The sequence below is a fragment of the Gambusia affinis genome, linkage group LG21 (genome assembly GCF_019740435.1).
Source record: "Gambusia affinis linkage group LG21, SWU_Gaff_1.0, whole genome shotgun sequence".
Lineage (NCBI taxonomy): Eukaryota > Metazoa > Chordata > Actinopteri > Cyprinodontiformes > Poeciliidae > Gambusia > Gambusia affinis.
This window is the reverse complement of record NC_057888.1, coordinates 8,071,835-8,099,168: the sequence shown is the minus strand read 5'-3', so window position 1 is coordinate 8,099,168 and position 27,334 is coordinate 8,071,835. Positions and strand designations below refer to the sequence as shown.

General features: G+C 38.2%; 3 protein-coding genes across 18 annotated transcripts in view; 1 reads left to right on the top strand and 2 right to left on the bottom strand.

The window, feature by feature from the left end:
* Positions 1-446: 446 nt before the first annotated feature.
* arl8 (ADP-ribosylation factor-like 8) lies at positions 447-8,987 on the bottom strand. Of its 2 annotated transcripts, XM_044104318.1 has the most exons (7): positions 8,628-8,987; positions 4,743-4,803; positions 4,511-4,658; positions 4,356-4,409; positions 2,956-3,039; positions 2,681-2,832; positions 447-1,672 (listed from the first exon to the last, which is right to left on the bottom strand). In XM_044104318.1, exons 1-7 carry the CDS (start codon positions 8,671-8,673, stop codon positions 1,624-1,626), a joined length of 594 nt encoding a protein of 197 aa, XP_043960253.1. In that variant the 5' UTR covers positions 8,674-8,987; the 3' UTR covers positions 447-1,623. The 2 variants fall into 2 exon arrangements, with proteins under 2 accessions (XP_043960253.1, XP_043960254.1); XM_044104319.1 differs by lacking the exon at positions 4,356-4,409.
* nsun6 (NOP2/Sun RNA methyltransferase 6) lies at positions 7,279-16,729 on the top strand. Of its 10 annotated transcripts, XM_044104314.1 has the most exons (13): positions 9,145-9,191; positions 9,282-9,385; positions 9,728-9,829; positions 11,788-11,943; positions 12,020-12,114; positions 12,251-12,357; positions 12,440-12,593; positions 13,310-13,391; positions 13,548-13,667; positions 14,016-14,160; positions 14,242-14,387; positions 15,637-15,762; positions 15,836-16,729. In XM_044104314.1, the coding sequence occupies exons 3-13, from the start codon at positions 9,740-9,742 to the stop codon at positions 16,013-16,015; spliced, it is 1,401 nt and encodes a 466-aa protein (XP_043960249.1). In that variant the 5' UTR covers positions 9,145-9,191; positions 9,282-9,385; positions 9,728-9,739; the 3' UTR covers positions 16,016-16,729. The 10 variants fall into 10 exon arrangements, with proteins under 10 accessions (XP_043960251.1, XP_043960250.1, XP_043960246.1 ...); XM_044104316.1 differs by lacking the exons at positions 9,145-9,191; positions 9,282-9,385 and adding an exon at positions 7,279-7,591; XM_044104315.1 differs by lacking the exons at positions 9,145-9,191; positions 9,282-9,385 and adding an exon at positions 7,428-7,591 and having other exon boundaries at positions 12,023-12,114.
* Positions 16,730-20,515: 3,786 nt separating this feature from the next.
* Positions 20,516-27,334, bottom strand: part of cacnb2a (calcium channel, voltage-dependent, beta 2a) — a 61,752-nt gene continuing 54,933 nt past the window's right edge. For all 6 annotated transcript variants that reach the window (XM_044104720.1, XM_044104722.1, XM_044104723.1 and 3 more), the window contains 5 exons: positions 25,659-25,768; positions 24,040-24,191; positions 23,127-23,222; positions 22,418-22,600; positions 20,516-21,414 (listed from right to left, as the gene is read on the bottom strand). In XM_044104720.1, coding sequence (XP_043960655.1) covers positions 20,641-21,414; positions 22,418-22,600; positions 23,127-23,222; positions 24,040-24,191; positions 25,659-25,768 — 1,315 coding nt within the window. In that variant the 3' untranslated portion in view covers positions 20,516-20,640. The remainder of the gene's footprint in view (positions 21,415-22,417; positions 22,601-23,126; positions 23,223-24,039; positions 24,192-25,658; positions 25,769-27,334) is intronic.

The following is a 27,334-nucleotide window of genomic DNA, read 5'->3' as shown; positions in this document are numbered from 1 at the left end:
TGACATATCAGCTACATGGGTGAAGTAGGTGTTTATCACACATGCTAGTGGATCTGAGCAAAGCGGTTTTATTCTGAAATTTGATTTTGGTGTTTTCCAAGTCTGGGTAGTTTTGAGAAAACGTTTTTCCTGGACTTTATTCCTTAAGGTAGGCATTTGTTTAGTCTCTTCCCTCCTTTTCCATCCTGCCCACATCTTTTCCCTACAATTCCTTGTGTCCTACCTCTTTGTACTCTAATTTCTGGTGCACTTCCATGTGTAAAGTGTACCCACCTTAGAAATATTTGCCATTAAACTCTGTACTTCAATGTGATATTTGAAACAATTATGAAAATTGAGTCTTAAAAAGAAAATTTTCCCATAAAGACTCAGGAACCCTCTATTGTCTAAACTGCACCTGGAACCAATAGAGGACTTGCCCTCTTCAAAGGATGACTGAACACTTGTTCAAAAACAACTGTTTAATGAAAAAACAAATGCAGTACATGATGCAGACGAGATGTCACCACAGCATGTGACCCGTTTCCTTGCTTTGTGAGCTCCAGCTGGAAGCCTCCCTGCAGCAGAGTTAACTGGTGCATGGTTAAACTTCCTGTTTATCTGGCCGCCTGACGACTCAGGCTCACTGTAAGCCATGCACCTCCAAATATGACCACGTCTGAACTTGTACAACAAGTTCTCAAAGTGGCACGTGCATAGATGTGATGGTAAAGGATTCATTTGACAAGCCGAAGGAGGAAAAGAATCAGGCAGACTAGAGAGGTTGAGTTAAGGCTGAACATCAAGTACCAGAGCTGAAACATCGAGTCGGTGGGACACCGGACCCGACGGTGCAAGCAGTTCATGAGTGATGGTTTCCTGTAAACGCTTGGCACCTGTTTCATAGTGGCTTCCGCTGATCCCTTTGTTTATATTGTACAAAAACAGTTCAAGAGAAAGATCGAGTAAAATAAGCCTACAAGCTAAACTCTTATTCACTAAAATGACTAGAGCAAAACGAAAATTAAATAACTCAATGCATCATTTATAAAATGCTGAGAAATACTGTTAAATCCAAGCTTCCATTTGATGTTTAAGTGATTTTCCATCTTCCAAATTTAGCATGTCAACATTGGCTGGATCATTTATGGCATAAAAGAAAAAAACAAGTTGGTTTAAAAACTCCAAATGAATGTGAGACATGATGACTGTAGCTTATGAATCTGAAACAAAATGTAACAAACATCTGTGCTTTGAATGAGAACCAAATAAAAACATTGTCAAATTAATAGAACATCTTAGAGTGAATATGATCATTGGAGCTGCTTTCATAATACTGTGTAACTCCTCCGTTTGACCTGAAGAAAGCTGTACAATATTTAAGTTTCCTTAAAGTACTCAGCTTGATGAGATGTAACACGACATGATATGTATGTAGTGTAAATTGTCCTTGACTGACAACCTTCTTCGCAGTTTTTGTTTTAGCTCCGACTCCACAAAATGATTTTGTTGTGGTCCGTCGGCGGTGGCGTCTGTTGTTGCGTCACTGAAGACAAAAAAAGGAAGCCAGTAAAGACAAAAATGGTGTGCCACCTCATCAGGGAGAGGTGCAGGTAGTCAGGCATTGATGGCAGGACAGGGGGGCTATCTGAGTCCAGCTCTGGAGGTCATCCATTCAAGGCCTTGACATAAACTGCAAGAAAGAAGAGACGTAATGAGATTCAAGACCCGAAGCCCACAGAGAACCTTATTTTCAGACACCGTTAGCTGCTTATAACAATGCTAGCATCTTGACTTGACACATGCATAAACGATCAAGTTCAAAGAAACTATTTAGTGAAAAAAGAGACACCTGGTGGCTAACAGCTCTTCTAGCAAGACAGATTCAAAGGCCTGCAGTTAAGCCCAAAATTGAACCCAAATCTGCCACAGGTCTGAGTAAAGTGATCTTAACTTAATAACCAGAATTCTGAGTTGAATCTGTGGATGAGGTTTAAGTTTATAGTGATGGAAAAACATGAGTCACTTTTACATGTTTTCACAATTCCAATGCAAATGTGGAAACAATTGGCTAAAAAAGCAAAAAAAAAAAAAGCTTAAGTAAATATGCTTTTTACATCATTTTGGAAAACATTTTGGATGAAATAAAACTATAAATCTACCACAAGTATAAAAAATGTGGACTTGGTTTTAGTTTTGAAAGTCAGTCTAACAGCTAAAATCTTCTTAAATTTGAACTTCATCTTTTTAACACAAATTTAATGCATTTTGGGGATTTTATGTGATAGTAGTACAATTGAATGGAAAACGTGTATTTTCCAAAATGTTCTACAAACAAAAGCCTGTAAATCTGGAAAGATTAATTTGAGAGTGTCGGAATATCAAATTTCAAGTTTCCACACAGATTCTCAGGAATGGACGCTGGTCGATTTTCACACAATAGTTTCACTGCAGCTCTGGCTGTATGCTGCTTAGGGTTGTTGTCCTGCTGGGAAATGAGCCCAGACCCTTCTGGTCAGAACGGAATTTTATTTAGTGGCATCATTCTAAAAAGGGACTGAATGTATACCATGACTGTGATTTTTATCAAACAAGAAAAAGAACATGCATCACTTTCCTTCCATTTCATTTTCTGAACAGAAGGACAGATTTTATTCAATCATCTGGGATTGGTTTGAAAACCAGTAGTAGACAGTCTCACCCCTCTCCTGTCAGAGCGCAGCAGGACTGGATGTGCCAGGGATGGTCTTTGATGGAGCTCAGGGTGAGGTATTTGGAGATCTCGGCTGCCGACATGCAGTCTTTCATGTCCTGCTTGTTGGCAAATATTAACACAGCTGCCTTCCGCAGGTCCTGAGGGGACAATTCAGACAACAATGCAGCTTAAATCACAGCTTCTAATCTGCAAGTTCTTGACAATGGTGCAACTATGGCACAGAAACGTGAAGCTTATTTCTTTCTTGAAGCGTTGCCCACCTCATGAGCCAACATCCTGTAGAGCTCCTCTTTAGAGATGGCCAGTCTCTCCCTGTCGGTGCTGTCCACCACCAGAATAATGAACTGCAGAGACAAAAAAAAGAAAGGAAAAAAATAAATAAATCACAGAGCGACTTTTAAAGAAATTAAATACAACACGATGGGTGGGCATATCCAATTGTTCGGACAACCTCTTCTGAATGAGAAATAGGAGCCCTCAATGACCAGAGACCAAAGAAATGTTTTGTATGGAAAGAGACAGCACTAAAATCAAATCGACTCTAGAGGAAGTTGCAAATGGCCTGACACGGTGTATTTAACATGTAAATATCACACCAATCATGAGCAGGTGGTAACATGACTACTTGACTTGAACAAAGGGATGGATACATCCAGGATGCAATAAGGAATCTAGAAAACTTCAACCTAAACAAGATCATATAAAAGAATTCTCTGTGCTGATTTAAAAATCCTTGCATTTGTTTTAAAGCCACTTTAACGTGAAAGATGAACAAGGATATTCTCTGCTGACTTTGCCCATTCAAAAAAAAAATAAAAAAAATAAAATAAATTGCAATTAGTAGATGAAACATAAGTGCTACCAGGCCACACCGATATCAGCACACTTGTGTGTTCCTTTTATTCCTTTTTTTGAAAAGAGATAACAGTAATTATCTAAATAAGATGGTTTTACTCCACTGTAGTTTTATTTTAACATAAACCTGAAAGTATTTTAGGAAAAAACAAAAACTTAATGCTCCTGACTTAGACACCTAAAGTGAAATCAAAAACTGCTCAAATTAGTATTGGTAGCATAATGTTTTACCAAAACTGGGCACTAAAAAGAAAAAAAAAACCTTCTTAATCAACAAGCTTCCAATTTTTGTGCAGTTACAGTTTTTATTAACTTAATGTTAAGTTTGAAAAAATAAATGAAATAAGTAAATAGAAAGAGTTTCAGTTTCCTTTAGGCTCCTTCAGAACCGCTGTAATACAGACTGCTACAGGAGATCCCTCCTGCCCAGCCATCAGCATCTACAATAATGCTGAAGAAACTTGGACAATACGAGTTACAAAAATATGTAATTATCCTTTGGGATCACAATATTTTTTTTAACTGAATTCACAATAGTTATAAAAGAACATGCTAATCTTCAACTTTAGAATTTTGTCACTGATAAGCACAAAGATCAGAATATTTTTTATAAATGATGCACCAAGATGTAAAAAAAGCTTTTGTTGAAAGACTCCCATCATGAGAGAAGTGTTGGTGGTGTTTCAGCATTGTTCCCAACACATCTGCCTCTCCTGTTCGTTTTTTTGTCCTTTTATATCCCAAGTATTGCAGCAGCTGACTCCAACTTTGCCTCTCAGACAGACTCCTTTGTGATAAAGCTCACCCGGCTGACATCAGTGACCCCTGCTGCAGTCTGAGCTCTGAATGAACACACCAGCTGCCACTCAGGAGAAGGAACATGGAAAATGAAAACCCAAGACAAAAGTGCTGGGAAAAAGTTTGGAACAATGCTGACCTAAAATGTAGCGTGGTTCTCACCTCTGTGTTGGAGTAATAGGTGTTCCAGGAGGACCTCAGAGATTCCTGTCCACCTATGTCCCACATCAGGAAGTGGGTGTTTTTCACCACTATTTCCTCCACATTACTCCCAATGGTGGGCGATGTATGAACAACCTCATTCATCAGACTATACAATAATAAAAAAAGTTAAAGAAGAGCAGTGGAAAAAATTTGTTTATGTTTTCAGGATGGTTTCAAAGATTGTACTTACAATTGGTAAAGGATGGTGGTTTTCCCCGCATTGTCCAGACCCACAATAATCACCTTGTGCTCTGAGACAAAAACAGTTAAGCCAGGATTTATTTTATGATCTGAGGAAAGACACATCTACACTGTTTACTGTAACAGCACTACATGGCAGAGAGGAGTGGAAAAAAACCAACTAAACGTGATGTTTTCAGTCAACACAATGCCCCCCCCCCCCGACACCCACAGCACCACATTTAAAAAAAAATAATCACTTTCTGAACTTCCTGTCTCAGTTTTCCCTGACATCACTTCTTACCATTCATAAGAACTACAGGGAGGATTTAGGCTGAATAAACACAGTAATGGGGCCAACATGAACATTTCTGTCCCTCTGAGTTGAAGAGGGAAGGAAGTTCTGCTGGTCAGGATGAAGTATGCTCGCCTTTACAGGATATATATTGTGTATTGCTTCCTTCATGGCCTGCTACCATATGTTGATGACAAGCAATGCCAGCAGATAAAATGTGTGCATGAACACAAACTCTCTCACCTGCTGTTTTATAAAGCTAAGACACAACGGGAACAGATTTTATTCTCATCTTTGACTATTTTCCAGTCTGACTGAAGTATTCCCCTGAACTCCCTAAACTCTCATATATTCCTATGTTGGAACCAAACCTGGACTTCCTAGGGATTTTATGTGAAAAAATAAAAACTAGTAAAAAATTACCGTAAGTGGAAAAAAAGGAAATATATATATATATATACATACACACAAGTGGGACCCCACAGCATGATGCTACCACCACTGTGTGGATGTTGTGTTCTGAATGTGCAAAACAAAAGTTCAGCTTTGAGCCAGAGCACCTTCTTTACAAGCTTCTGTACATGGCATGTCAAAAGCTGTAAACAGGAATTGTTATTTTTTTTTATCCCAACAATTGTGTTTTCCACACAGTCCATATTTGTGAAGAATTGCCCTGTTAACAAATCCCTGTTGCAGATTCTGCATCTTTTCTTATATGCTTCTCAGATTACAGCACAGCTGTACCCTGTTCTGCTGTACTCATATGTTTGGGATATTATTTCTAGAAACCTAATCCTGCTTTAAACTTCACTAAAAGGTTTAGTTTTTATAAGCATAGCTAATCTGTGTGTAGTGAACAGTCTAAATAATAATAAAAAATAAATAAATAAATAAAATTACTGCTATTAGATGACACTTCTTATGGTAATTTAAAATAAAAAGCTGAAACACAAAACTATGAAATTTAATAGCCCTGGAAAAGACAGGGCTATTTTTGTTCAAACTGTAGTAACTAATGGCAGATTCTTTGAAATACTCACAATGCAGTTAAGCTCATGTCTCTCCCTAAGAAAGCTCAATTAAGAATGTAATGTATGCAATAACTATGTAGAGTTTTGTGTTTATGCTACACCAAGAGTTCCTGTCTGTTCTTAGCCAATACAAATTGATTAATCTTGCTTCCATGCCACCTAAACTCAATGTGTTGCCTTTTTTAACCACGCTATGTGGGAGTTTTTTTAAGAATCCAGTCTAGTAAAATATTTTCCTTCAGGCACTTTGATTTAGTCCAGTCACACGTATCCACTCTTATTCTCACCTCCACTTCTTTTGTTTTCTTTGGAACCACCCAAAAAGAAGCAGACAATATTTTTGCAGCAGAGTTTCAGAAAATCTGTAATGGTTTCATGTGAAACCTTTGTGTGTGTGTGTGTGTGTGTGTGTGGCCATGTTTCCTGTCAGTCTAGTCAACAACTTAAGGTCTCACAATATAACTTTATTGTTTATGATTAATCTGGAAATGTTTACGCATTTTAATTGAGCCCAGGTTCATTAAAGCAGCTCAGAGTAATATTGCTTTTATTTTCCCAATACACACAATAAAACAACTCAACAGCCATCATCAGAATAGCTTTTAAATGTAGCAACCAAGTATTTTGCAAAAATGAAACCACTACAGATGAAAGTTACTGATTAGTTCATCTAAAGTTGACTAATCATATTGATCAACTAACAATTTACCAATAAGCGACCATTTAAAAACAACAAAACAAAACAAACAAAAAAATGGATGTTTCTCTTGTATTGAGAGGGTAAACCGTCTTTCCAGAAAACAACAAGGGCTACATTTTCATAATATGCACAATTTATTTATATATAAATAAAAGACACTGTGAAACTTAAGGAGCTTGTCAAGTGTTTACATTTCAAAACAGAGCCACATAAAGTGTATCTTGCATCCGATACCAACTCTGACAGTTTATCTTTCCCATTTTGGTATGGTGGTCAAACTACAGCACAAAAAGAAGGTATAAGCGAAAGTTATCAATTGATTAAAAATAATTTTGATCTAATAAACCAATACAATTAATCACAAGTCAGTTGTCTGCATCCCCAGAAAGCCCCTTCCCCACCCCAAAAATAGTCAATTAGCAGTAGTTTTTATGAAATTGGAGAGAAATTAGATTAAAATTTTCTTCAAGGTCAAATAACAACTATAAAAACACCCACTTCATCATTGCCATGATCTAGCAAGGGTGGGCATCTCCAGGCCTTGAGGGCCGGTCTCCTGCAACATTTAGATGCATCTCTACTTCAACACACCTGAGTCAAATAACGAGGTCATTAGCAGGACTCTGGAGAACCTCACTGCACTTAGGAGGTGATTCAGCTATTGGATTCAGGTGTGTTGGACTAGAGAGACATTTAAGAGTTGCAGGACACTGGCCCTCGAGGACTAGGATTGCCCACCCCTGATCTGAAGTCACATAAAAATCATAGAATATTGTGATTTTATTTTGTTCTATTTTAAAACGATGCAGCTTTAACAACCTGATCTTAACTGGGTAAGTCGTTGAGGAACTTAACTGGCGACTGCAGTCCGATTAACAAACATACTGCTTTTAGATTGCAAACTGTCACATTGTAACAGCGGTACTTGATGGGTGGGACACCTTTAGTTTCCACACCATTACTGTTTGTTTTTCCATACTGCAAATATTTCCTAGTAGGACTGAGTATCTTGATAAGTGAAGGAAGAATGTAGCAGATCCCCAGGAGTATTCAGGTAGGGGGAAATGTTATGTTATCTTCCATACAAGTAACAGACAGTTTAGGTCACTCTGGTATCGCATAAAAAGGACAAGGCTCAAGTCATCTTCAATTAAACATTGTTCTTTATTATAAAACCACGGTCCTTCTTAAGAAACTAACAGATTTAGGGCTTGGCCACGCCACAATGAACTATGTAATAACGTGAGCAAAGTTTTAAAAGACTTAATAAAAAAAGTTGTACAGTGTGCTGTTCTACACAGCTAATATACAGGTATCATGGTCACTGGGAGGATCTTGGAGTTTCTATCTTTTATGTCAACTTTTTAGGGCCAGGAAAAGCGTTCAAGTACTTTCAAAACTTCAATAAAACCCGAAACTAGCCATTTTTCGATGAATGGAGCACTGTAGACAATTTGATGTAGCTCATCAAACTCTTAGAAAGCCCATGATAAGTTATGTAGTGCTTTGTGTCCTGGTTAGTGAATTAAAGCTGATTGACAAACTGGATAAACCGAGGCAGGCTCTCTTACTTAATGTAATTATGTCGTCCACTACGTGCTAAACAGATTAAGCACCGCAGTGGTGGATCGGATGGACACATTGAGAGTTTTAGTTGTTGTTTTGTCACTCAACCCGAACAAAGAAGAGGACAACTCAGAGCCGAAGAGATGCGTGGCGAGATAATTCACCCCTTCATCTGTTGTTGCGCCTCTTGCTGCTCACTTCAAGCTAACGGGCTTCCATTATCTCCGGTAGACTTGAGCTCGCAGTGAACCTTTACAGTGCCATTACTATTTTTTTTTTAAAACCTCCAAACACGACACCTACCTTGGTTGCAGAAGTAGCTCCACAGTTTTGCGAAAATCAGGCCCATCGTTCTGGTCGGTTTCGGGGTGGTCGACTAACAGCAGCCCTTTAGCTTCTCTCCGCTCCCTGCTTGTCCACACTGTGTGGCGGCGGTCTGAGCTTGGCTGCGGTAGCTAAGACTAACTGCACATTTTCTCTACGACAAAGCGCCTTCCCAAAAACAAAGACTCCATGCGCGTCCGTTTCTTTAAAATATACCCAACGAGAGAGTATGCAAGACACAACAAATCGGACAAACGGCTGTTAAACGGAACGATGCGTCCACACAGCTGGGTAGGACTTCTGCCAGTTAGCTGTTCATAGAAGAGCAGACCCGACTATTCACTTATAAGCGTGTTACGTAATGACGTAACACTACCTACGTTAGACCCCCCCCCCCCCCTTCGTCTATGTTCGGTTTGTACAGTCAAAAACACATTTTAAAACGTATAGATGCAACTTTGCATGTAAATATTATTATTATTTATTACGAGAAATTCACCAGAGACGGGCTCCGAAGTATCCTACCCGGAAATATCCTACCCGGTAATGAAAAATTGCATAAATGAAATATGTATAAGTACATTCAGGAATGCGTTGAAACTAAAACAGGCTTTAAAACTTTTGTAACATTAGAACAGAAGGGGCCCGGGAGGAGAGGGAGGTGTTTTTCTGTCATGTGACTTTCTCAGTGACGTATGCGGATGTAGTAGTCAAAACAACCAGACCAGAACCATGCCGTAAGTATGGAATTACAAATTTCGGCAAAGTCTGTCTGCTTATATTTAGTATTAATGCTGATTTTATGAAATTTCACAAAAAGCGAACTTGCTAAACAAGTTGGAGGTGTCTGTTATTAAATCATTACCTTGGAGCCAATTTTTTTTATTATTATCATTACAAAAATCAACATAACCATTGAACACATGGTTTTTGAATTATGTACTGGGAGTCATTCAAAGCAGGAATAATTTATCACAGTCAAGTCTCTGATAGATTGCCAGAAAAGTCTCCAGTCAGTGATGGTTATCAGTATTTCAGATATGTCCAACAGCATTTTTGAACACAGTTTCTGTTAACAGAATCTTGACCTGATGCACACAGGAGAAATGTCAGTCTTTCCAAAAATCTCCCTGAAGCCAGAAGTGACGGAATATCTTAGAAATGTCTACCTAAACAAAGAGGTAAGTATTTTTTTGGAAACGGATTACAATCTTGAGTTGTGAGCTTAAGCACTCTGTCTTAGTTGTGATTTTTTTTTCTTTTCTTATTTTTACATAACATTCTGCTTGCAACTACAAATGCCAAAACTGCCATCTTGTGTAATTGTATTTTTTATTTTTTTTGGTTAGTTCTTTTCAATCTTTCCTGGATACGTTTTCAGTGCACTCTTGGGAGTAAGTTTGATATCTTGCTACTCTGGGAAGGTTAACTATTGTCCATGTTTTCTCCATTTGAGTAGAAAGGCTCTAACTTTGATGCTCAGTTGAGTCAATAGGGGTGACAATAATAAGGCCTGGGTGGGATCAGTGAAAAAGTGGGCAATAATCACAGATAAAATATGATTTAAGAATTGGAGGCAAATTGCATTTTTAAAGAAGATCCAATATGCTTTGATGTTTTCATATCATCATTTGAAGACAGCTTTTGGTATTTACTCAGGTTTCTGGTCTGTTATCAAAATTTGTTTAAATATATTTGTAAGAGTTGAATGGAGCTATAAAAATCTATAAATCCTTTAAACATTTAGGATATAGAACAAACTTTGAATTTAGCTCTTTTTTTTTTCTTTTTTTTTTTGAAACTTTGGAGCTTTCACTATCGAGACCAATAATACATTTCTTAGATTCATCTTTATATTATTATCAGTTATTTAGAAACTGTGGAGTACTCACTTTTAACCCAGAAAAGGAATTAGATTAGTGACTCTTTAGTTTATTTTTTCAGAAATTGTAGAGTACGGTACTCACTGTTTAGATGCAGAGACCAGAAGCCCAGAGGGCACTTTTGGATAAACATTGTTAGACTATTTTTTTAGACTCCTGTTCTTCCAACCCAGAAATGGAATTAGACCAGAGGATACTTAGCAACCCTGAGCAGGAGCACCTAGTTTACATTCTTTAGATCAATATCAGATTCTTTTTCTTCTTTTGCTCTTTCCTTTGGTTTGTTATTTTGTTTGCATTTCCTTTTAATTCCTGTAAAGCACTTTGTATTGGCTTGTTGCTGAAAATGTGCTATATAAATAAAATTACCTTTACCTTTTGCCTTTAACAATTGCCAACCATGGCAGTGATAGCATCATGACTAGGGTCTGCACAAAGTGGATAGAATAATTTAAAAAGTGTCCCTATTTCTTCAACTTCACCTCCAATCTGCAGCGAAATCAGGATTTTGCAGCCATTGCAATCCAAAGAACCACTACAACCTATTTAGAACCACTACAACCTATTTAGAACCACTACAACCTATTTAGAACCACTACAACCTATTTAGAACCACTACAACCTATTTAGAACCACTACAACCTATTTAGAACCACTACAACCTATTTAGAACCACTACAACCTATTTAGAACCACAAATGTAACATGAACTTGTGAAAAAATCCAATTTTTGACAATTTTTGATTTATGTCAACTATAGAAAATGTATTGTCATTTTTATGGAACCTTTTAAGAACTTTTTATGTTTTGAAATAAAGAAAATTACTATCTATGGGATATTAATTGTGGAAAAGAATGCAAGAAATTTTCATTGTGAAAACTCAATGCAATTATTCAATGAAAACCTGCTAAAATCTGAGTTAAAAAAAAAAATATATATTTCTATATTTAAAACATCAGTTGGTCATTGTGCAAGCACCAAAGAGGCATTTCTGCCTCTCGAACTGCAGATTGCAGACAACTGAGCTACAAGGTTGACATTTAGTCATGATGAAATTTTTCTGCAGAACATTGATTCTAAACACATCGAATCTTGTTTTAGAGTGGATAAAGCACACTATCATTTAGCAGGTATCCTGACCTTAACCCTGTTGGAAATGTACTGGACTATGTTAAAAACTCTGAAACCATGCCAACCCATTGAACTACCTGTTCTGAAAATGAAGTGTTTCTCATGTTGGCTGTAAATTGTCCAGGTGTTAGCTGCTGTGGGTCCCCAGGAGGCAGAAAGTCGTTTCCAGAAACTGCTCGCATGTTTGTCTCACCCGCCTTCTTCCACATGTGTGCGAGCCAGCACTCACCTGGCTCCTCTGGAAGATATCAGGCTCAGTCTGGAGAAAGAGCTCGAGAAGGTGAGCAAGAGAATTTGCATGTATTAAGTTTCCACTAGAGTCACAGATGAGGCACTTATTTTTGTTTCTGAAGCAGCAGAAATGCGGCTCGTCAGCAGAAGAACCGTCTGTCCAGATTGCTCCACACCCACGAATCACAGATGTGCTGCTACTTCCTGTTGACGGGCCGAGGTATGCGAGGAATGCCGGGACATAATTCTGAATGTCTCCGCAGCTCGCACTCGACATGAACCCAAAACCTCAGCTTGGAAATCAAATAACTATAGAAATACATGTAAGAAATGCATGTGTTCCTATGAAACCTCAGGGTGGTGGAGCAGCTGAGCTCTGAGTTGGTGGTGGGCGCTCAGTGTGGCAGCGCCGTACTCAGAGGAGCTCATGTCTTCGCCCCAGGGATCATCTCCAGCCCCAAGTGTAACACAGCTGTATTTAATATCACTTCAACTGTCTTTCTTATGTCCTCCAGCAGCTCTTCATCTTGTGTTTTTGTCTTCAGACATGAAGGCAGGAGACATGGTGTCGGTGTTCTCCGATTTAGAAGGAAGGTGCACTCGTGGAGCGACAAGCTTCCAGGGAAACAAGGTGTTTGTGGGGAATGGAGTTGCCGAGATGGATCGCTCGTCCATCTTCGCCACTGAAACCCCGGCCAGGTGGTAGAATGTTTTCTCTCTCTCTTTTTTTTTTTTTTTTTTTTTACCAGTAGCAAGCCAAGAAAGTTTCAGGATAATGTGAATGATATAAGAAATTGACTGTGGAAAAACTCTGTTGGGTTGAGATTTTATTGTAGATTTAAGTGCATCTAGAATTTCATGAGAGCTCTGCCTAAAATGTCTTCATACTTGGGCAGTGGTTATGTACTAACCCTTAAACACACTATCTTATTTTCAGATTTCTATCTGTAAAAAAAAGAATAATCTTCCTTCCACTTTACAATTACATACTCATTTATTTTCATGAAGCTTTTCATATTTATGTGGTACTTCTTATTACACAATTTTTCTCCTTTTAGCTACTAAAACAAGTTATCTTCTAGCAGAAATAAAATAATAAACTTGAGTATATTCAGTCTTTAGCTTTAAATAAATAATTGGCATTTTTTGCTGTCTGGTCTTTAGCTGTTTTTACTATTTATAACTCACAGTTTTTTAATAGAAAACTCAGTTTATTTTAATTTTGTTAGACATCCCGACTTGCAACACATTTTAAAGCCGTAAAACAACCATTATAATTCTTTAAGGATAAAATGTAGTCTTTGCTATATCCAAGGAAATAAATACTAGATACAACACACTTAATCAGAAAGCAGAAGTGTTTATATCTGTACATCAGTGCTCATATGGATCTCTATGGCGACGTGTGTTTCCAGAGGCGTGGGTGTTCGGATGGTGGATCCACTTTACAAGAGTCCCTCCTTCGACGGTGTTCTGCCCAGCATGGTGTTCCTGCAGGTATTTCTGTCAAAGCCTATTAAAGCGAGGATGATAAATTGGTCATCTGATAAACTCGGGCAGAGTCCAGACTTTATTTAATAAAGACTATTAACTTTCTTGTCACCAGTTGAACCTGCTCTGCATAATCTGCTAACATTGCCTTCTTTTTTGCAGAACCTTCCCTCTGTGGTGGTGGGGCATGTGCTCGCTCCCCAACCTGGAGAACGAATCTTGGACATGTGTGCTGCCCCTGGAGGGAAGACGTGCCACATTGCTGCCCTCATGTGGGATAAGGTACTCTGGTAGATTTTGATGTGGACTCTAAGTAAAAAATGTCGCTCCTCAGCAAGTTTTCTGTTGCTTGTATGTCGATGAATGAAGAGAGGGCACCCCCTGCTTGTTGCTGATATTTAGAGAACGGGTAATGGGCTTTGTGTGGGGCTTCACAGTTTTTTGCTTGTTTATTTCTTCATTTTTTATTTTTTATTTTTTTTTTATTTTATGACCCTTTCAGCACATGATTTTTGAAATATATGTTTCTTGTAGTGACGCTCTTGTTTTCTATAAATAATTAAAAACATTTTCACATAATTAGAGTATATAGTTTTTAGAATTGAATTCCTCCTTGACTGTCCCACACAGGGAGAAGTTGTTGCCTTGGACAGAATCCGAAACAAGATCGACCGCATTCGTCAAAACGCACAAATGCTGAGCTTGCAGAGCATCAAAGCTTTCTGCTTCAACAGCACTCAGGCTGTTAGTGATGAGCCAGCACAGGAAGCTGAAGGTAAAGCATGACATCTTTAAGCCTTTTATTTGTTTCTGGTTGAGTTAAATAACAAACAGTGTGCTTTTCCCATTACTCCAGGACCTCCTTTCCCTCCGGAGAGTTTCGACCGGGTTCTGCTGGACGCTCCCTGCAGCGGCCTGGGTCAGCGGCCCATCATGGCCAGCACCTGGAGCCTGAAGGAAATCTGCTCCTACCCGCTGCTGCAGCGCAAGTTGTTTCAGGCTGTAGGCCTTACTACACACGGATACAACACTTCTGTCGTTTACTCATTTTTACCTGTAGAGGACAGCATTGGACACTAATCACGTTTAAGTGAAACAAAGAGCTTCTGAAGAATACCTTGTATGTGTCCTTTAGGCTGACAGAAGCAAGCTCTAAATCAAATATTTTTTTAAGTCTGTTCCCAAGTTTTATTAAGATATTAGTTCTATAATATTAGTAATTAGATTTGGGCTACTTTTTGTAATTACATTTGGCGTCTAGATAGAAAATAGTTGCTCAGGGACCATTTGTTGACACATGGAAAAATGTCCACTGCCCATAAGATGATTTCTCTAAAGATATAGTCAACCAATCTAAGATGTATTTGACAAGTGAGAATAAAACCATTAAGAAGATGTTAAGTCTAATGAAGCAAAATCATCAAAGACATTTTAGGACGTTTTTAGAATCTAAAGCAAGTACTTATGCTTGTGTCAGACATGTTTTATTGATGTTCAAACATTTGTTTTTGTGATAAAACTTTTGTTTCCTTCTGATGCTTGTTAATTTGGGAAATTTCCCAACTTCTGACTGAGGGAAAAACTGTGAAAAGTATGAGTAAGGATATAAAATTACTCCAAATATTGGAATCCTTTTTCTGATTTCTTAAATTCAGCTGGCTATAAAAAGTATTTTTAGATAAACATTTAAGATTGTTGATGCTCCCAACAAGCTGGAGTTAATTGCAAAAATAATTCATACACTTTGAATTTTTTCCACAATCTTAGATTACAACAGGAATATTTGGTGGGAATTTTTGTGATGGCACAAAATAAAGTAATGCAGAATTGTGAAGACACAAAATTTCACCTCCAAATAAAATGTGGCTTAATACTTTAGAATGCCTCTTAACTTGTAACCATCTAATTTAATCTCATTATAAATATAGCAGTTGTCTAAAGTTGTCAATGGTTTGTTAGAGGACATTAATGGATAAACAGTAAAGAATGGGGAGAAGAAAGCTCTTGATGAAAGATGGCCATAAAAAGCTTTTTTCCTATACAAAAAAATCTTTATATATAAAACTTTACATAAACATTGAGAATTAAATGCTCTGATCACATGAGATTGTCATTCAACTTTGATTACATATAAATGTTATATATGGTGGAAAGCAAACATCAGCATCTACAAAAACTCTAGAGAAAATCATATCATTTGCAATATTTAATCTCCCTCTATTTTGAATTGAATTAGACTTTGTTGCTGCAGGCGGTGCGATTGTTGAAGAAAGGTGGAGTTTTGGTCTACAGCACCTGCACCGTGACTTTATCGGAGAATGAGGAGCAGGTAGCCTGGGCCCTCAACACCTTCCCCTGCCTCTCTCTGCAGCCACAGGTAGAGTACTTTCACACCATGGAAAGATTTAAAGATATGAGGAGATGCCACTGAAACATCTCGTGTCTCCCAGGAACCTCACATCGGTTCAGAGGGCATGCTGGGAGCCGGACTGTCACCTGAGCAACTGCGCCTCCTCCAGAGATTCAGTCCTGAGCTGAGCTGGGAGCAGACAGACATGACGGTGCCCCTCACCTGCAGGGCAGACACGGATACCATCGGCTTCTTTATCGCCAAGTTCCTAAAAACCTAACCAGAGGATATGCTGTCTTGCACCCAGACGGGGGGAACTGTATTGCTTACACTGACACACTGTGTTTACTTTGATGGGGCATATAAAACGGGGCAAACTCACTCTAGTTTACAGCATCTGCCTCTTAACAGCTGCTCTTTAAAACTGCAGGCCATATAGGGATAAGCTTTACAAACAGAGCAGGAGAGGGAGGGAAACTGAAGGAGCACTAGCAAATTCAGCAGTAGCAGCGCTGCGGTCGCCATAACAACAGTGACGACACAGCTGCCATGGTGATGGTGGATTCAGGAAGTAGCTTACAGAAAGAGGTCATAAGAGGTATTAACAATTCATTGGTGGTGCAGACAACCGGGATGTGTAATTAGTCTGTCTGATGCTCAAGTCTGCAGAGGGAAGTTATGTTCTGTTCACTTTTTGTCACATATGCTCACTGCCGTCTTCATTCAGTTTTTATAAACAGTGTGAAGATTTATTCAGTACTGAGAAACTGTAGTAATTTTTTAATGCAATAAAAAAATTCAACATGAAAAAAATGTAAACTTATTCCATCTTCTTTTAAAATTGTTTTTATGGGACAAAAAATTTAAAATTGCTGTTTAGCATGGGCCACTATGAGATAAGCTATACCTGTGTACATATGCCGATATAGCATATGTTTTACAGTACTGACAGACTTGACAAACTGATTTATTTGCATTAAAAAAATAGAAATGACTATAGTCATTGCTGCTTAATGTAACACATTTTTCTGGATTATTCTGATTTTAAAAATACACACAAAAAATCCATGTCATACTGTTTTTCTGCTCTTCATAGCTTTGCACAAGCGTTTAAGCTTGTGCAAAGCTATGAAGTAATTAGGTTATCAACTCTAATTGAGTCTACAGTCAGCTGCTTCTTGGACATGTCACTCGTAGCTTGCAAACTATCGTTTTAAAACCAGTATGGTGTGGGTGGTGCTCCTTAAGTCTCCACACGATGACTGTCTGTGATTTTTGTGACAAGAAGTGTTTCTAGACAGCCAAAATTGCCTCTCTTGAGGCAATTTTGAACAGGCAGGACAAGTGTATGAATTTGCTCTCAGCCAGCTGACTGGCTCCAAGACTGAGGCTTTTCATAACATTTTATGAAAAGCATACCTTCAAATTTAGATTTTGTCAAGTTTTTTTTATGCCCATCTCAATTTAAGGTCCTCTCAATGACTAAACAATCATATGTAGTCAAGATTATTTAAACAGTGAAACCACCCTGTAATTTAACACCAGATAGAAATCTCAAATCAGTTCATTATTCAGCTAAATCATGGTTTTATATCTACAGATAATACCGTACTGTGAGCACCATATGGTGTTTAGTTTATACTGCAAATATTTTAGTACACTTGAAATAAGATATTACTAAATTACAAGTACCTTTTCAGTAAAATAAAGGAGCTTGTTTAAGTCAATAATTCTTTAATATTGACTAATTGGCAGATTGTTTTTCACTTATAACTACATTTTACAAATCTGCCAGTGGAACTAGAACTTTTTAGCAATAATAAAGACTTATTGACTTAAAACAAACTCCTATAGCTTGCCAAAAGTTATTTAGGTTAGTTTTGTCTTATGTCAAGTATAATAAGATACCATTTCCAGTGTGATGATAGCAAAAATAATTTTAAAAACTACAAAACTTTCCCCCCCATGCACCCATTCCATTCCTTGACATAATGGTACACTGAGGATTAGTCCCAGCACCCATATTGAAAAATGTCACGTTGATAGCCCACTAAATCAAGAATTCTGCTTTTTGGCTTGCATTACTGACTGACGAGGCCTGTCCATTTTCTGATGGACAGGCCTCGTATGTCCATTACTTGGTGTCTTGGTATCTTGACACCAAGATACTTAACTCCACTGTTTGAGGCAGAGACAGACACCAAGCATGGGAGGAACTGTAGCGACCTTAGACATGCTAAAACCGCTTAATCATATATTTCCGATAATGAAATAATTTTTTTAAGCAAATTTCTATTACTCAATATACATTGCACCCCTTTCTGTAAATATGGAAGCCATTGTGATAAGAGCAGCTTAGAGCTCTGACGTTCTTAAAAAGAGCCAATCAGCTGCACCTGAAGGAGGACTAGTCTATGTAGATGGCAGCTCTGCTTAAAGACGCGCCTTGTTATTTTAGACGCGCCATGTTGTCATTGATGTTGAGGTTGTCATGACAACTGGGGGCTGGGCTGGAAGGGCCGGTGAGCCTTCCTCAGTTGTTTTCCTTTTTTCTCCAGCAGAGTTTCTCCTGACTATTTATAGACACAGCAACCCTCCTGGAACAGACTCCTCTGACAAACCATACATCAAGATCTTCCCCCGCCATTACATTTCTCTGTTGTCAACTTTATTCTTCATATTTATGCATTATGTACATACACATGTACACTATTATAAAATCTGTGGGGCTACAAATGTAGCATAGAAATAGTCTTTATAATTACACTTGTCAGGTGGGAACAAAAAGGTGGTGATGGGAGGGGGGGTGAAAATAGAGGAGTCAAAATAAAAAAAAGTGTCATGAAAGACGTAGCTTGAGCAGAAATATCTGGTGGAAACTGCATGGATCAAGTTGGGGGAGTGAACAGATGGCGGACAAGAACATTTAGAACACTTTGAGCTTGTTTTATGAATGAATATTTTAAGTGCAGAACATTCTGAACATTTCCTATCATTAACATTCCTTGCACTGTAAGAAGTGGGAGTCCAGCAGGGAATTCAACAACATTCATTAGGAAATGGGTCAGACTTGAGAAAAGATTAACCAGAATGGAGATTTCCTAAGTGTTATATGAAACCACGTCTGTTTAAACCTGGTATGAATCGGAAACAAAATGCAGGATAAATGGTGTACCAATGTTTCTGGACCCATAAGAAGAATAGTACTGCATGTTTACAGAGAAAGTTACTGTTGAGCTCATTTGCCTCAAAGGAGGCATAAATATGCCAAAAGTGAATGTCTGAAACCGCAGATACAGAATGAAAAGGAGGAACTGAGCAGTGAAATTTGAACAGAAAATGTAAGGAGTAGTCTGACACTTTGGGGAAAATGCTTTCTTTATGTTTATATTTTCTGGTAAATATAAAGACTAAAGTCAGCTCAGTCTCTTACAAAATCGTGTGTGTGTGTATGTATGAGGATATTTCTCACTTTATTACTTTTGTAGTTAAAATTGTATATTTTAAACTTTTGGGAAAAGTAAGTAAGGCTTAGGACGAAAGTTCTTGTCTTGTCTAAAATAGTCAAAGCTAAGCCCATATCCCTCCAAAACAGAATCAACCCTCATAACATGAAAAATTCCAGCAGCAATGTATCATTAGAACATAGCTATGCAGATGCACCGTAAGGCAGGGATGTCCAAAGTGCGGATCACGGGCCATTTGCGACCATTGGACAGATTATTTTGTGACTGCAATTCAAAAACAGCACAAAGTAATTATTATTATTATTATTTTTTTTATAAATTTTTTTTTAATTTTAAATAAATTTGAAATTGGATGCCATTCTTTTAATGAGGCAAATCTGCAAAACCCATTTTAAGTTTTGGATATACAATTGACACAACCCTTTCCAACAGAACTATTTGCTTAGTTAAAATATTGGCAGCTTGGACAAAACCTTTTTTTTTTTTGGCCGGCAAGCTTTTTTGACTTGACGGTTTTGGACCACGTCTCAAAACATTTTACCATCTCTGCATTAGGGCATCCAAGCCATGCCCACTTTGTGTGAATGGGTGTGGCTTGTTAGTAGTTTCGAATTTTGGCAAAAATGATCGTAAAGTTAAATCCAAATCTCTTAAAACCAGGATCAACCTTCATGACAAGAAAATTTCTTGCAATACAGTAGCAGTAAAACAAAGTTACATCAAGTCAGATACAATTCTTTACTTATGAGTAAAATTCTAAGAAAAATTCTAGGAATATATTTGTTGCAGTACTTTTGCATTAGAAAAAAATATTTTCAAACTTTTTTTTCTTTACTGGGTTTTAATCCAGAAAATCAAATTTCCCAAAGTGCCAGACTAATCTCCAATTACAGCATCCAACCATGTTGGCCAGTAAGCCTCCCACCACTCCCCCAGTAGTCTGAAGGAACAAATTATTCAAGTGGTAGCAAGCAATAAAACTAAACAATAATATTAATAACAATAAAAATTATATTGCTAATCACAGAAAGCACAGCTCAGAACAGAAAAAAATCTGCTGTTGTGTCATGCTTTATCAAAACACAGGTTTAAAATATGCATATTTTAAAATAGTCATGCATATCCACACATAAACAATGTCTATGCATAGATACACACACACATATTATATATATATATATATATATATATATATATCTATAGATATATCTATATATATATATATAGATATAGATATATATCTATAGATATATATCTATAGATATATATATCTATATCTATATATATATATATTTTTTTTTATATCTATGTAATCCAAATCCTGTAAAAGACGTGACAGCATTTACAAAGATGGAGAGAGAAACGGGATGCTTCAGGGTTTAGCAGCATGATGGGGGGGACAAAGAGTCCAGAAGGGCTTCAGCAGGACTTTGGTCTGTCATTGATGGATGTGTGAGTCTCTGGCCCACACCTCACCTGCCTCACCTCTCTTTTTGGGAGCCACTTCCCCCTCACGGTCCCTCTCCCTGTCCCTGTCCCGCTCGTAGTGGTGGTGGTGGTGGTCTCGTGCCGGCCGGTGGTGGTGGTGAGAGCGCTGCTTGTTTCGCTCGTTGTGGTCCTGCTCGCGCTCTTTGGAGCGTTGATGTCCCTGGCCGGCCTCGTCTGCCCCGCTGCGGTGATGGTGGTGGTGGTGATGGTGATTGTGGTCCCGGTGGGGCAGTGGCTCGTAGCGCTGCTGCTGCTGGGGGTGCCCCTCCCCTAATTCCTCGTCGTCATCGTCCTCCTCTTCCTCCTCCTCCTCCTCCTCCTCCTCCTCATCCTCCTCGTCCTGATGGCGGAGCGGAGCCCGCGACTCGATGCGAGCCGAGTCCTTGCACTCGCGACTCTCTCTGCTCTCAGGAGTCTCTGAGTCCAAAGTCTCCTGCCGGGAGAGGCCCCTGGCTTTGCTGCTGTGGTGGTGATGGTGATGATGGTGGTTGTGATGCTCAGTTCTAGTGGATGATGACTTGTGGTGGATGTGTGGGGCTCTCTTGCTGGACTCTGTCCTTAAAGGCCTCTCCTCCTCATTGCTGTCCCCATCAGCCTCTATGTCTGCCTGCTCCTGGCTCTGGTGGTGGTGGTGATGGTGCTTGTGATGATGATGCTGGTTGTCTTCTTTGGACCCCTTCCTTTCCACCAACGCCTTTTCTCCTTTCTGCTCCGTACCGTTGCCCTGGAAGCAGTGGCACTTTATTAATAAAGACAAAACAATGAGAATATCCAGGAAACCTCACTGCAAACACAAAAAATATCACTCAGCACATCATTTAGCGTCATGCACAACTTCCCTGCATGGATCATCACACAAGAGCACAGAACTGTTTGTCAAATCCAGGAAAGGCTTTAAGCTACTCTTTCCACCTCAGTCGCACGGCTTCGCCACACTTACCACACAAGCAAATATAAGCTCACTCCTCATCCTCATCGGCATTGTCCTCATTTTCAGTCTTACATTTCCCAGAGTGATGGCAGTGGGTGGGGAAAGAGTACAGGTAAACACCTTACCATTTGCAAACTTTTCTAACTACTTGTCCACAGGCTGAGCATTAATAAAACAGGCAGTTAAGTGAGTCTCCAAAACTATTCAAACTCCTGAAAATTTTTCCCATTTTTCTACTTTGCAACCATAAACCTCAGTGTTTTGTGGGTTGTTCATGTCATAGTTCAACAAAGGGAGTGTATGGTTTTGAAATGGAAAGACATAATGTGCTTTTACATTTTCTTCAAAAATCTGAAAGGTATGCCATAGATTTGTGTCTGAACCTCTCTAATATGATACCCTAAAATATAATCAACCAAATATCTTTAGACTTTTCTTAAAGAAGACTATAGAAAAGGCTTACAGAGGCAGAGGCCCAGAGTCCCAGTTTTTTGGGGCGGCAAATATTTTTTTTAAAACAAATGCATGTTTTGTAAACATTGTACTTTATGTAAAACCCTTAGACCTTTATCAGGCGAATTGCAATGTCAGTTTTTTCCAGTATCATGCAGCCCTGCACCATATGGCGCTATTAAGGATGTATTTCAAATAAAGCAAAATGTCATAAAATCAAAATAGCTTGTTTTGGAATGCAAACATCATTTTAACGACTGACCAGTACAGCCAGTTTTAACATTGCATTACTCCGACTGCACATGTGCTATTGTCCTTGTGCCAAACTCCTCAGGATTCATACCTGCACGGCAAAGGCTGGCGTCTGTGCGCTTGGGAGGGCCGCTGCGGGCAGGTTTGTCAATACCGGGTCAGGGGGGCTGGAACTGGTGGGGTGAGTACTCCTCCAGTAAGCTTCGAGGTAATCAGCCATGTGCTCACACGCATCTTCCAGCTGGTTCTCATCGAGGATGATATCAAACATCTCCTGGGAGAAGTGAGACAGTCCCAGGATGAGGAAATGAAACAGACACACGACTTGACCAGGTCAAGGAGTATCAGGCTGTACTGTTGAGAAATTGACTATTGGCATGTTGTGAGAAGTCTGCCGATGACCACAGAGATGTTCAAAGGTATAAACTCATCTTACTCTTCATAAGCACAAAATGCCAGAGCTTATGTTAAACAAACATTCCTCCAAATAAAATACCCCCAACTTTAGCAATGAATTCTCAGGAAAACCTTGAACAGTAATTCCCTGAGAACACCCAGGGCTATTTGAATTAAATTAAGCATGTTCTTTTGCAAGCTGGGGGTGCTCACCCCACTTTCAAAAATAACAGCGAAGCTGATTAATGAGTGGAAAAATTACGGTGAGAAATATGAGGCTTTCAGCAAAAGAAACTGCTGAGAAAAAACCCTCCCAAAAAAGCACTTGAAGTTTTAGCCAAAGAGCACCAAACTGAAAGTTATTTAAACCCCGGTCCCATTAGTGAAGATCTGTCTGTACTCACAGAAGGACACTGCGCCAACTTGTCAGCGGCCACCATCTGGACATTCAGGTGTTTGGCCTGAGACTTGCCTCTGGACTTGATGAGCCGCTGCAGCACCTGAAAACAAGTAGGGACAGAAAACTAAATTAAATCAAGACTTTGTGTGGGAAAAATGCTTCAATCTATTCGTCTTCACCTAAAAAAAGGAGAACAAAATAAAATCCTTACAAAATCACAGTTGCTTAAGATTTCAGAACAAGACAAGAGAGTCCAAGGAAATAGCAGTAGAGTTTTGGTCATTTTGAATAAAAATTAGTCAAGGCTGCTTTAAAATATTAGAGAATCTAGTCAACTTTAAAGAGTATTAAAGAGGTCCAGCTTAAGACTTTTGCATGATACTCCAAAAAAAGTAAGATTGTCTTAATCCTTTTGACTCATCAGATGGATTAAACTGATTAAACATAATTTATTGATTTGACTACTCCTCCCCTCACTGTTTATAGGCAACCTGAGTTCTACAATATAAACCATGATTTTGTCTTTGTGCTAACAGGAAGTACAGCCATTAAAGTTATTTCATTTTGTATCACTGTGAACATCACCCACAGACTTAAAAACCTCATCATTTATATCTTTAGTATCTAATTTCATTTACTGCATTACTCACATGCCTGTTTCAACTGATCGTTGAATCACAATCCTTTCTTTTTTTTTTTTTTTTTACACTTGGTGAAGGTCAGAGTGATGAATCAGTCCTCCCCTACATTTCTTTCTTACAAATTGGCAATCCCATCTGACATACTGAAATTAAGATTATTGACAGGGAGCGGCAAAGTTACGGGAAAACAACACATACTGTAACAGTTTATGACACATTTGAACTACGGTAGTAATACCTACAGAAAAACTTGTTTTTGTGCTGATTTTGTCTCACCTTGGGGGAGGTGATCTTCACGTAGACGATGATGGGTGCTAGGGATGTCTTCCCAAGCTGAGACGGATGGTTGATGGTGTCGGCATCTAGAACCACCAGCTGCAACGTCCGGGCCAGTTCGAAAATCCGCTCGATCTCACTTTGGACTTCAGCTGAAAGGATGAGAGACGTTAAAACTGGGAAAACTTAGTTTTATACCAGCTGTGGAGTTGTATATGGTTAAATACAATAAAATGTGAGACTTCGGTGGAAAATCAATAGGACCTGAGAGGTAGGGCTTCTGTTCATTTCAGGTTTCATATACTTTTAATGCCAAAATTACACATTTTCTTTTTTACATTCTCTTTGCTTTTTGAGTAATTTTTAAAATTATAAATAGAAAAGTTACCAGGTATATCTTCAGATGTCATTGATCTAATATCAAACCTGGAAAAACTACAAACTAGACGGAGAGATAAATAAGACTAATGAATAGATGGACGGATGGGTAAATGGATGGGCAGATGGATGGATGGATGCACACAACCTGTAGACAATGGTACATTTAGATATGGTTTTAAATGTATAACATTTCCAGGCAACTGTTTCCTTTTTACCACACAGACCAGAAATACTTCACTCAAATTCCAGGCTTTTCCCCTTGCTCATCTCATTCAGAAGAATACTTAAATGAGTTCACATTTTTCCGGGCAGAAAGAAAACCACGCTCTGACAGATGGGACTTAAACAGGAGAGATTTGACAGCACAACCACGTCTGTAAACATCCCAGAAAGAGAGGAGTAAAAGTTAAAAACTCCCAACAGTAACTAAGCCTGATCTAAACAGACAACATGAAAAACGTTCCAGCCATACTGTAGGAACCACAACTCATTCAGTGTCATTTTCCTGACAAAAAAAAAACAAAGCAGAAAAAGGATTTCCACTCGTTTTCAATAAGATGTTTTCTGCAAATAACTGCTCTAATCTTCCATTGATCTTCTTTCAACCATCATATTTTATTCAATTATTTCATAAAGAGGGGGATATTTTTGTTAGTGAACTGACTCAATAGATCTCATGTGGGACTCATCAAATATAAAGAAAGCACAATCATCTCTATTTGTTCTCCTATGTTTAGCTAAAAAAAACAATTAGAGGAGATAAAACAACAAGAAACAGACTAAATCATCATCGTACAGTGTGGTAACTCTCTTAAATGACGAGATCTTTAAGTACAAATGATATAATAGCATGTTTTGCTTTCATTATTCATTTTGACAGGGGCTCCTAGTGCTGCCATAGCTGCTGAATGATGATTCTGGTGATAAATAGTCAAGATTAGCCTCTGTCGCCTTTATTTTGCTCAGGAATCCCTTTCATTGTAATCACATCTAAACTCTAATCAACATAAGTCATATCAGACCAGCTGTGGTGCTTGTTATCGTTCCTCTACACCCAATCTTTCATTCCCCAACAAAGGGAGGCCAGCAAAGGCCACAGAGAGCTTTTGGGAGTTATCGTTATCGTTGTCAAGAGTTTCTATAATTGTTTCCTTCCGTGTTTGCGTCAACTGCTCTCCTTGAAAACATAATGAATCAGGAAACCCAGATGTTCCCAGGCTGATTTAGAGCAAACTTACCCAAGTTGGATCGTGTGTTGGAGCGCTCGATGATGGCGTGCTTGCTGGGATTGTTCAGTACCGAGCGTTTGGCAAGCGAGATATCCGCCGTGACACGGGTGATTGAAATTCTGAAAGAACAAGAGAAGCATGGAGTTTATTGAATCAATTTGACTTGACACACACACGCACGCCCACACACACACACACACACACACACAAATATATACACACAATATTAATAGAATTTCTCCAAAACATAATGTACAGAAATGCGGCATACAATGTTAAGCAGCCTAAAAAAGGTGGTAGGACATAAGCAATGACTTTGGGCAAGCAACTGTTAGTGCTCCATAACCTGGGAATTACTTAAGTGCGCAAAGTTTTAATAATAATAATGATTAAAAAAAAAACCTGTCTTCTCATTTGAAATGCTGTGCTAAACCTTAACAGACTTGCACAGAAATGAATGTCTGCAAAATCTCAGTCAGCTGAACCAATGTCGCTAAAAAAAAAAGAAGAAAAACCTGCCTCATAACAATCACATGTCAAACACATTTATTCTTTTTGCTGCTTTGAGCAGCACCAACCAAATTCCATCATGTTCAGTTATATTGAAAGGAAAGCAAATGCCTCTTTTAGTGATTTCTGAGAAACGATTTGGCTCACAGTAAAACAAACAAGACGGCTGAAAAGCAGAACAGATGACCAAGAAACTAATCTGTGTTTGATTTGGAAAGAAAAAAAAAGCTAAATTCCTTGAATGGCTTTTATTTCAGTTTAAGATTTAGTGAATGGCCAGTAAATTGAATAGTTTCTGGTCAGGAAGAGTATTAAGCCACAACATTTCAGGCAACCTTATTACACAAATGTAAAATGTGTGTAATTTTATCTCACATGTGTAAGATTTTACATTTGTTTCATATTTTATTGAATACATTTTTCACATGTAATAGATTTTAAAAATTAAGTTAAATGTTTCTATAGAGTTTATGTCACATTGTATCAATTTCACATGTGAAACATGAAAAAAAACATTTTACATGCCAAAGCTTATAACACTTGTGCACACATGCTAGTATCACAAATACCACATGTGAAAACAGTGGGGAAATGTTTCCACATGTGGATAGGAATATTATATAATAAACATGTTATTATACAAAATCAACTCCAAACATGAAACACGTGAAAATTCATCCCACATTTTAAGTTTTTGCAGTTTACTACTTGATTCAATTTTCTCATGTAAAACATCTGTGGAAATGTATTTACATAACAAGTACTTCACTTCACTACACAATATGATTGTCACATGAAAAAAACACACAGAAGTGTACTTTACATAGTACTACAAAATACAATATCCAAACATGAGCGGAATTATATTTAACTTGTGGAAAGTTTTCACATTGCTAAAAAGTACAATTTTCACATGTGAAATGTGTAGGACAATATTTTGCATGTTAATAAATAATGTGATTTCCATGTGTTTCAGTTGTTTGGTGATCAGCAGTTGTTATTGCTATTGCTATTGCTATTGCTGTATAAAAGCATGGGCATATATAAGAGATTCTGTATGAATAAGACTTGTATTGTTAAACGTTTTTATAGGGTTAGTCCAATTTTACATGTACTTTCTATTTTACTCCCATGGGCATCACACGTTATCCCTGGTAATTTATATGTTATCCTAT

Excerpts from the sequence above, each read along its gene's own strand:
- arl8 (XM_044104318.1), bottom strand. The coding sequence starts at position 8,673 with ATGGGCCTGATTTTCGCAAAACTGTGGAGCTACTTCTGCAACCAAG. Across the intron at positions 4,804-8,627 it reads GAGCTACTTCTGCAACCAAG|AGCACAAGGTGATTATTGTG; the intron begins GTAGGTGTCGTG and ends TTTTTGTCTCAG. Across the intron at positions 4,410-4,510 it reads CCTATTACTCCAACACAGAG|CTGGTGTGTTCATTCAGAGC; the intron begins GTGAGAACCACG and ends CCTGAGTGGCAG.
- nsun6 (XM_044104308.1), top strand. The coding sequence starts at position 9,740 with ATGCACACAGGAGAAATGTCAGTCTTTCCAAAAATCTCCCTGAAGCCA. Across the intron at positions 11,944-12,016 it reads TGGAGAAAGAGCTCGAGAAG|CAGCAGAAATGCGGCTCGTC; the intron begins GTGAGCAAGAGA and ends TTGTTTCTGAAG. Across the intron at positions 12,358-12,439 it reads GATCATCTCCAGCCCCAAGT|ACATGAAGGCAGGAGACATG; the intron begins GTAACACAGCTG and ends TTTTGTCTTCAG.